The 10,678-nt window shown below is 37.1% G+C and overlaps 1 protein-coding gene across 1 annotated transcript in view; it reads left to right on the top strand.

Moving 5' to 3' along the window:
* Positions 1 to 10,678, top strand: part of SLC30A9 (solute carrier family 30 (zinc transporter), member 9) — a 30,220-nt gene that overhangs the window by 4,197 nt on the left and 15,345 nt on the right. The window contains exons 3-8 of the mRNA XM_008946472.1: positions 2,075 to 2,174; positions 3,572 to 3,664; positions 4,052 to 4,134; positions 5,343 to 5,401; positions 7,324 to 7,391; positions 9,082 to 9,184. Coding sequence (XP_008944720.1) covers positions 2,075 to 2,174; positions 3,572 to 3,664; positions 4,052 to 4,134; positions 5,343 to 5,401; positions 7,324 to 7,391; positions 9,082 to 9,184 — 506 coding nt within the window. The remainder of the gene's footprint in view (positions 1 to 2,074; positions 2,175 to 3,571; positions 3,665 to 4,051; positions 4,135 to 5,342; positions 5,402 to 7,323; positions 7,392 to 9,081; positions 9,185 to 10,678) is intronic.

Here is a 10,678-nt window from a genome sequence, read left to right as displayed (position 1 = left end):
TTTCCCTAAATTTAAAGAAACATCACATTATAATACTTGTTAGTAACAAAGTGAGATCAGTGTCTCTCTACCTATGTTTTCTTTACGCTTTTGTCCACATCCTTTTTGTCAATGTCTTTGGGTCTGTTGTCACAGTGTGTGCATGCAGGAGGAACATATAGGGTAAGAGAAATTAGACTGAAATAATTGTAAAAATAGATATATCTTTCAGTGAGAATAGAGTTTTGCCTCTGGAGATTATAGATGTGACAGCAAGAATGTTTATGCTAAGGATTTTCATAGGGTCTAGGAAGTAGTATTCCAGTCTTCAGAGGCTGCTGTGACTTAAACTTGCTGATACAAGTATTACTAAGACAGTAACATTTTTAAAGGATTGGTAATCTTAAAAATTTTGCTGCTTAAAGTGTTTTATTTGCTTCATCTTTTATTTGGCTTTGTGAAAATACCAGATTTTCTCTCGAAAATACCAGATAGATTTTATTTTTTTTTCCCCCCTCCACATTTATGACAAATTTGGTATAGATGTTTGAACTATGGCTAGGACAGTTGAGAAATTCTGCAATGTACAGTTCATTATAGTATTTTCTTTTAGTGAAATTTACCTGTGTTTCTGAGAGGTGGATGAGTAAGCGTTTGATAAATCCACAAGTTAGTTTTTACTAAGGTTAATAAACTTTGGATATATATCTGTTATAAATAAGGAAAGATAGGAATTGTTCTTCTTGTTTAATAACTTTCATCCTGTTTTAACCTTAGTAGATGATGGACTTTTTTTAGAAAATCTCTAATTTGTTGGTAACCTTTGCTCAGGAGCATTGTGGGATGAATGTGATTATTCAAATACTTAAACTACTTAAGTTCAAACTGAATGACAGAAATCAGATGATTATAGTAAATATTGATATCTGTAGTGTTAATGCTTTGTTGTGTCAAGCAATATATTCTGTCTTTTAGCTTTCAAATCTCAGAAATAAGACAATGTACAACTCTGGTATATTTTTTCTCAAAGTTTTTAAATGCCAAATGCCTTATATTTCTGTAAGTGACTTAAGGAGAAGTTCTGGACTAACTCTAGAAAACAAACCAATCATCTGATACGTAGGAAGTCCATGTGTGTTCATAAGTCTTCCCACCTGCAAAATTGTTGTTTTCATATGTGTTCTTTAATGTTATATCCTTCAGCAGTTGTAAGTCTTCTTCAATGAGTGTAACATTTTTAACAGAAGTGTCTAGTGACTTATGTTTGAAAAGAAGATCAAGTTCATAGAATCATAAAGATAATCTAGTTCCAACACTTCCTGCTATGGGCAGAGACACCTCCCACTAGACCAGGTTGCACAAGGCCCCATCCAACCTGGTCTCCAACGTTTCCAGTGGCGGAGCATTAAGTTGCGTACGTATAGTCAAGCAAGAAACAATGGCATAAGTTTAAAATTCCGTTGAGCATTTTTCTGAATATGTGTGATATACTTTTCCTTGTGCATGGAAAATTTGATGTGCTAAGAGTACATCTTCTAGACATACAACACATTATAAATAAAGAATGTATATTTTTCATTATTATAAATGCCTAAAATGAAGTATGCTAACTTTGAAAGTAGCAGTTGAGAAAAACAACGTATGTGGTCTGTCTCAGTTTTCTGTATGGTCTGCAGAGGTTAAAAATTTTACCTGCAGAAGGTAGATCTGGTGAAGTATTTGAGGAAAAAAGAAATGGAGCTCTATATTGCTGTTTCAGTTGCTAGAGCAATGATTTCCAAATTGCCAGCTTTGAGTGCATCTTAGTAACCAAAAACCATCTCTGACATCACAGTTGGAGAAGTAGCTGACAGTGGCTGTTCAGTGTGTGGGACGTTTAAGAGCCCTGAATGACAACTTAGCAAGTAGCAATTTTGGAGGTCATTCATTCTACTGTTAATCATGTCCACAATGAACATCATTCCTTTCTTTTAATTTTAAGTTTTCTGTCTCGCTGCCAAGTGATGTATCACTGTATGACACTTGATTGAATTACCTTTTGAAGTTTTTGCTATAATCTCCATGAGTGACTTGCTTATCTGTTTCTGTTTTTAAGTGAAAGCAGTCCTTAAAAAACGAGAGTATGGACCAAAATACACACAGAATAACTTCATCACTGGAGTCAGAGCAATGAATGAGTTTTGTCTTAAATCCAGGTATGATGGGTTTGAGTTGCAATTTAAATTCTAAGTATTCATTGATTTGTACGTGATTCAAAAGTAATTGCCATTGTAAAGTGGTTTTATACAGCAACTTTTTCTAAACGCTCTTGTGGTATATATAATCATAAGTGTCTGACTTTGTGCTTACTTAGTGCTTCAGTGGATTAGGAACTTGCACTTAGTTTGCGTGTTTCAACAGTTGCTTCTTAAATTTGTTTGTCCTTACACAACCCTAAATCTGTCTGCAGGAAGTCCACCTCTAGAGCATTTAGTTATAGGGGGAATGGCAAATAACTCTTGTCTCAGCGTTTTGGGTCATGAAGATTTGTCATGAACATCTCTGAAAGGCCAGTGGCAACTTCATGCTACGTGTGAGCTGTAATTTGGAATAAAATATGATCTGGCTCATTGTAATATAACTGGTGTTACTTGTCTCATATTTACTGCCTTTTACTATGTGCCAGGCCTGCTAACAGGTCTTACTGAGTATCACTATAGTTGAGGTGCCTGTCAAATTTCATGCATGTTATGTGTGTGACCCAAGTTAAATCAAAGGGCTTAGCAGCTTTGTTTATAACCTTTTATGCTGTCATTGTTCCTCCCCCGTTTTTACATATGGTGTATCCCACCAGACTTGGTCTTTGCTGACAATCCAGTGACAAGTTATGCTGCTGTATTTTTGTCATAACTGGCTTGTTGTGCAGAGAACTAGCTAGCTAAGATTTTGCTGGGTTGACAAAAATGGGAACAAAAACCAAATTACACCACCCTCTCACCCCACCAAAAAAAAGAGAAAAGGAAAAAAAAGACAAAGATAATAGAACTTAGATGATTGGGCTAAAAATGAAATGTTCTGTTGTATTTAAAAAAAAAAATAAATCCTGGATGCTTCTCCATGTAGATGCCCTAGTGTGTAGCTCAGCACAGGAAGTTCTGTTCCCCAGGTAGTTTTGTGATCTTCAGCCTTTTGCAGTTTCTGCTGGGTGCATAGTTTTTGAGGTTAAATTTCTTAACTTTTCATGTCATGTGACTTCTGATTTCCATTTAGAGATGTTAAGCCATGAACTGTCTTGTTTAGTTTACTGCTTGTGCGTATGATCGGTTACATGCAGGTCTTTCATTGGATGTTTTTATTATTGAATGTTCTATTGCTTTGTCTTCCATGTATAGTATTTCTTAGTGTAAGGACATGATTTGGACTTCTGAGTGTGGAAAACACTGTGCTTTTCAATAGCATCCTAGGGATGCATGCTTGCTTCATGCTGCGTGTCTGTTGTCTTTGGTTCAAGTAAACAACTTAAGGTTTTTTTTGAACTGGAAATGAATAATACCAAAATTAGAATAATGGAAATAACTGAACTTTCACTAAACTGTTTGTCTACTTTCCTTAGTGATTTAGACCAGCTGAGGAAGATTAAACGACGAAGCCCCCATGATGACACCGAGACTTTCACTGTGTACCTGAGATCGGACGTAGAGGCGAAGTAAGAACATTTTTATGAAGGAAGATATTTGGATCGTTTAAATTGGATTATATGAGGGAGAGAAAAAACATCTAAAACGCACGTTTACAATGTGAAAGTGCAATGATGTTTTCCCTTTTCTATCTCAACACATTTTATGTCCTCATTATTGTAATAATTACATGGTGTATATAAAATTGGAGGATAAGTTTCATGTGTCCAAAGATGTAAGTGCTCATTTTCAGCCCCCTCTTTCCCAGCTTTTTATTCTGTAAAGTAGTTTGTGTGGCTTCTTATTAGAAAGTATGATGTGATTTTCTGCTTTTGGGAAGGGCATTTGTCATGTAGTCAAACTGAAAGGAAGTTGCATGAATGGAACCATTGTTAATTTACTTTTACTCTGTGCAGGTCTCTTGAAGTTTGGGGTAGTCCAGAAGCTCTTGCTAGAGAGAGAAAACGACGTAAAGAAGCAGAGATCAAATACAGAGAAAGTGAGTACAGAGTTTTCAAATAACTTCAAATGTAAAAAAACAAAGTGCAATTGTTTGGATACCACTAGATGGTGTGTTACTTCATTGGGAACATGCAAATCTGGAATTAGTAATTACTGATAAGGTTTTATAGCGTAGTATTAGAGTAACACATTACTGTCTATGCAGATATAGTCTGTTATTATCTTACAATTTGTGACCTCTGTGATACAGCAAGAATGTGCATTCAGCTGAGATCTGTTGTCATACTTTGTTTTTTGGGGGGCTTTCAATTTTTTAATTATAATTAATGTCTTAAAAGATTGTATGTTTTTTTTTTTATTGAGAATTTTGAAAAACTTAAAACCAATTTATTTTATTTAATCCAGCTGTTACTTGTTTGTGTTACCTTTGTGCTTCAGAAGAGTGGGAAACAATCCCAGATCATCACTTTGCTTAAAATTATTGTTGTCATCCTAGATGGTATTGTCAGTAACAGGTATAGTCAAATCACTAGTTTGTAGTGGATTTTGATCTGTGTAGTTTGTTAAAATCACAGGAGAGGCAGTATTGCTTCAAGGTTCTTAGTCCAATTATGCATCTTAAAATTAGAGGTCCTTTCAGATTTTTTAGGAACAGTTGTGCCACTGGAATGCCCTCCTAGTTCAAAAAGCTATAGGTGCAGGCACTTGTTAAGGGACTCTACTAGCTGTTTTAATTTAAATTATTGTGTACAATGTATTTTGTGTCTTCCTAGAGAGAATCTAGCACTGCAGCTTCCAGATACTGTAGTATAGCAATGTTTATTTTGAAGTTACTGAATATTATTAGTGGATGGGAAAATACTGATGTGAAGAGATTTGCTTTGAAACATCGTTTCCCCTCCTCCTTTGTAGTTAAGAGATGAGGGAGGGGCAGTAGAGTGCCTGGGTTTGGATTTGGTGCAGTGTCGTTTGATTTTGCTTGTTTTCATTCCCCCCACCCCATATCATCCTTTTTTGGTAGAAATGGCAGTGATATGTTGGATCACAACAGATTGTATTTGGCGTTTTGCATGAGTATATAACAATGTGTGTTTCTGGTTAATGATACCAGGAGTGGAGTTTTTCCACAAAGATGGACTATGTAGTTCATACTAGAAGTTGGCTTCTGCATAACAGAAGTAAAACTTCAGTTACTGAAACTACTGGTTACTAGTATGTATTGATGGTAACAATTTTGTATTGCAGATCTGTTTAGAAACCAAAGACTTTTGAAGGAATACAGGGAGTTCTTTGGAAATACAAAGGTAAGAGATGTTTTAAAGTGTTTGGCTAGAAAAGTACCACAAGATGTATTATGACACCTTTTGAAGGAAAAAGTTGTGGAACAGTTGCATAAGCTTGACTAAATGTTATTGGAAGATTTATTCACACTCTGATACACTGGATCTGTCTGATGGTAATGAAGTGGTAAATGTTATGATATCAGTTTAAATGGGTTCCTACTGTGGCAGTGTAATGCTTCAGTAGGATTGTTTTTTTTAGTCAGTTGCCTTCTTATTAACAGCACTGCAGCTGTATTTATGATTTTTTTTTATCTGTAGCCTATAAACATGTATGTTAAATATCATGTTAATTTAAAGAAGTGAAATAGGTTTAAGGGAGAAAAAATCAAACTAAACATTAACACTTTTCTGTATACCCTAGTGATGCTTCCTCTTTGCTTAAGCAGACCTATTCTTTAGATCCAGGTGCTCTGCTATAGCAGAATGATTTCTTAAACTTTCTGCTGCACAGCTGGCTCCTGTCCTTATGGCTGCAGTGGCCCCTGCTGGAGGCTTTGTTGGTTGTTTATCCTTTTTCTAGCCATGCATTGGTAGAAATGTGTAAGACCGACAGAATCATAGAATCTTAGTCACTATGGTTGGAAAGGACCTCTAGGATTATCAAGTCCAGCCTTCACCCCAACATTTCCCTAACCACTAGACCACAGCCTCAAGTGCTACTTGTTTATTGAACACCTCCTTGTTATTTGAACGCCTCCAGGCATGCTGACTCCACCACCTTCCTGGGCAGCCTGTTCCAGTGCCTAACCCCTCTCTTAGTGAAGAATTTCTTCTTAATATTCAATCGAAACCTCCCCTGGTGCAACTTGAGGCCATTTCCTCTCGTTCTATGATTAGTAATTTGGCAGAAGAGACCAACACCAGCCTCACTACAACCTCCTTTAGGTAGTTGTAGAGAGCAATAAGGTCTCCTCTCAGTCACCTCTTCTCCAGACTAAGCAACCCCAGTTCCCTCAGCTGGTCTTCATAAGGCCTGTTTTCCAGCCCTCTCACCAGCCTCGTTGCCCTTCTCTGGAGCTGCTCCAGCACCTCCATGTCCTTCTTATACCATGGTTCCCAAAACTGGACACAGGACTCAAGGTGTGGTCTCACCAGCGCCGAGTCCAGGGGCACGATCACCTCCCTACTCCTGCTGAGCACAATATTTCTGATCCAGGCCAGGATGCCATTGGCATTCTTGGCCACCTGGGCACGCTGCTGGCTCATGTTCAGCCGGCTCTCCACCAACACTTCCAGGTTCTTTTCTGCCAGGCAGCTTTCCATCCAATTCTCCCCAGGCCTGGAGTGTTGCCTCAGGTTGTTGTGCCTCAAGTGCAGGACCCAGCACTTGGCCTTGTTAAACCTCATCCAGCTGACCTCAGCCCATTGCTCCAGCCTGTCCAGATCCCTCTGCAGAGCCTTCCTTCCCTCAAGCAGTTCGACACTCCCTCGTGATTTTGTGTCACCTGCAAATTTACTGAGGGTGCATTTGATCCCCTCATCCAGGTCATTGATAAAGATATTAAACAAGGCTGGGCCCAAAACCGAGCCCTGAGGGACGCTGCTCATAACTGGACGCCAATGGGATTTAACTCCACTCACCACAACTCTCTGGGCTCGGCCATCCAGCCAGTTTTTAACCCAGCCAAGAGTCTACCTGTCTAGGCCACGAGCCACCAGCTTCTCCAGCAGAATGCTGTGGGAAACGGTGTCAAATGCCGTACTGAAGTCCAGGTAGACGACATACAACTGCAGTTTGGTGAGCACTCAGTAGTAAATTAGTAGGCTTCAAGAACTGTAGCTTCATTTTTGCAATACAGAGATTTTATTTAATTATTTGTATAGTAGGGCCTTCATGAGGTCAAAGTCTGGTTATTTTAATAATCTCTTATTTCTTTGTGTAGCCACGCTCCAGTGCAGCAGCTATGTTTTTCAAGGGACCAGGGAAGGTGGTAATGGTAGCTATTTGCATGTAAGTTTTAAAAAAATAAGTATTTTGTTTATGTAAGTTTAAAACTATTTTTATTATCTTGGAAATGAGAACAGTCTGTGTATTCAAGCTAAAGATACCTGTGTCTCTGTAACTGAAGTTAATAACTTTGTGCATTGTTGATGGGAAAGGGTTTAGGTAAATGCATTCATCAATCTGTTGAGGTCAGGGATAGAATTTCTCTGATCAGAGTAGAGTAAGCTTCTTGGAGGTGATCTGAAGAAACAGTTTTTTAAAGTAAAACATAAAATTTTGAAGGACATGGAGAGACCAGAATTTAAACTTGTCCTTTTTTTTGTGCTCTTTCTTGAGACGAAGCTTTTCTTATATTCTAAACAGTCTTCCACATAACCAACAGAAAAAACTCTCTATTTCTGCTCTTTTCCTCCCACTGTAATTTATATCCTTTTTATTATCCTAAAGTTGTGTTACGCTGTGAGTTGGAAGAAACTGTAATTAACACTGGGAGTTTAAATTATGGTTTAGTGTTAGAACAGCCTTCTTTTCTTCTTGGGTTATCAACTAACTTATTTTTTTACTTCCCACTTGTAAATTATGGTGATGTTTCACTATCTCATGATGTAATGAGACTAAATTAAAAATTGTAAAGCATGTTCTAGTCCTTGGATGGAAGGAGGTGTAGAAAAGTGCTTTCCCAGGCTTCAAAATATGGATGTACTCTCACAGAATTCTTTAAGGATGACCTTGGAAATGAATGTTATTTAATCACCTATATAATTTGGTGTATAATATAATAACCTATATAATCTGGCAAGAGGCTGGACTTGTGCTTTCTCTAGCTTAAGTATAGTTTCTTGGTATGTGGTTGTTCAAAAATGCAACTACAAGAGGTTAATAATACTTGCAACACTTAATTTCGTTTGAAGACTTAAAAATTGCCAATAAGCTAAACTCAAATATTTTTAAAAAGGTAGAGGAGAAAGTTGCTATCCTCTAGTCTGATTTTCTTTGCAGTGGGATTACAACATCCCGATTCAGATAATTAATGCTTGAAGTGAGAATGTAGACTTGGATTTTAGTGTTCCTAGTTACCTTTCTCTGTACAACATGACACAGTGCTTACTCCAGTGAGCTTGTAACCTAAAAAAGGCTTGACATGTCACACTGGACATTTCAGTGGAAGCATTCCATAGATAATTTTTACAGTGTGATCTACTGTCAGCCTTGTCTTCCTGTTTGTTGTCTTACGTTTGTACCCTACTGAGAATTGCCCAAGCTGAGTCTGCAGTGGGGTGCCGTGCACTTAAAATTAGGAGGGGATGTGTAAGAGGCAAAGGACTGAAGAAAGAGAAAAGGAAATCATTAAGGCTTGTATTCTCCCACTGGTACGCAATTAGTTGTTCTGAGTAGCGAATGTGATGGTAGATTTCAGGAAATGTAACCTGTTCAGGACTGCTTAGAAGTTTATGATTTTTGAAGAATAAATTGCATATCTTTACATATCGAGGGTAGCTGAAAGGACTTTTTAACAGAATCCATGCAGAAAAATCTGTATGCCTCATCTGCCTGTGCAGGTCTCTAATGTTTAAGCTGATACTTTGTTTTAGCACTTGCTGACAGGTACTGAATGATTATACAGCACTTGTGGTTTTGCCGAAAATAAAAGACCAAATATGCTGTTGTTCTTTAGCTTTCTTCTCTTTGTTTTCAGAAATGGGTTGAATTTTTTCTTCAAGCTACTTGCTTGGGTTTACACAGGGTCTGCAAGTATGTTTTCAGAAGCCATTCATTCTTTAGCAGACACATGTAACCAGGTGAGTATTTTTTGCATTCTCCCTAAGTTAACACTCATAGTAATTTTTCAGGAATAAAGACAGATACATGTAGTAGATGTATTACACATGCAAGTAGTAATTCAATCTACTAGTGCTCTTTAGTTTGCCTGTCCTAAGTAAACAGTAACTATACCCAGTAAACACCAGAGAAAGGAGAACAGTATATTATTTAGGAGGAGCAGAGCTCATGGCAAAATAATACTTTGGTTTTCTTTACAAACTTTGCTTCGCCATGGATAACATGGGCATTGTAGAGAAGTACAGACATTCCAAGTTTATTAGCCGTGACCCTTAATAACAGTGACTGTCAGATTCTGTTGTGGTGTGTATTTACAGTGCTCTTCCTGTTCAATACCTGCGATCATTTTTGTACCATTTTGTATGATTTACATGCTTCTTAGGAGGAATAGTAATATATTCTAGGAGGAAAAAAGCTAGTACTGAATTTAATGATCATTTAAATCATTCGAGGCAAAAGAATCTTAAATATGTTTAAGTAAACAGTTTCATTAGGGAGAGTGTGTTTTTGTTTTTTTTTTTATTTTATTATTAAATAATTTCTGGTTTCAGTCGTGCAGATTACAAAGCCTGCCCAGAGTGTGACAAACTTTGTGCACATGTGGAGGAAAATGTGCTGTTTTCTATCTGTGTGTAGTATATGGGTATATTTTTTTTTTTTTTTTTTTAGCTTCCTGGTTACAAAAGTGAATCTTACTTACAAAGTAATGTAATTGTTATACAGAGTTTTTTTATCAGATTGTAGGCAGATGAAGGCATATTTTTGTCAGAAATTCACATTACTTTAGAAATACTGCCAAGCCCAGAGCTCTTTCTTCTGTTCCTCAATCCATGTGCAAAGCTGTTGTTACTCTGTTGCAAATTTACTTGCCAAAACTAGGGGTTTCAACTAGTAGTTTCTACTGGTTTACATAGCTGCTATTTTTTTACATTGATGCCAGTAATTTGATGGAGGGTTTATAAGCTAACAGTAAAATAACTGATCCAGTCTATAAGCTTTAAATGCAGAAGGAATCTGGAAAGACTCACCTGTAATTGTAAATAAAATCTGTTTGAATGTTGTTTGGACTAGTGTTTCTGCTAGTATAATGCTGTTTGTAATATATCTACATTATTTCAACTGCCTGCTCCAATTACTTATTTTCTAAACTATTGCTTTTTCAAATAATTGATTGTTCTGCTTAATTTTGTCTGTCACCATGCATATGCATAATGTGACCAGCCTTCTCTTAAGGAAGTGGTGTCAGAACAAAATCTCAGTAGTTTGAGTTACATCCTCATGCCTCTCTGCCTGCTGGTCTGTGCCTCCCAGGCAAGAATGATGTATCACTCATCTTAAAGTATTATTGAGTGCCTGTCCATATAATGAAAAAAAATTAAAATAGGGGGGTTTTTAATTTGTATTGGTGTAAGAATAAGGCAAGTCAGATTCTGAAAGTTTTTTTTTTTTAGAAA

The sequence above is a fragment of the Merops nubicus genome, unplaced genomic scaffold (assembly GCF_000691845.1).
Source record: "Merops nubicus isolate BGI_N331 unplaced genomic scaffold, ASM69184v1 scaffold19510, whole genome shotgun sequence".
Classification (NCBI taxonomy): Eukaryota; Metazoa; Chordata; class Aves; order Coraciiformes; family Meropidae; genus Merops; species Merops nubicus.
The sequence above is the reverse complement of the archived record's forward strand: the minus strand, read 5'-3'. Positions and strand labels throughout refer to the sequence as shown.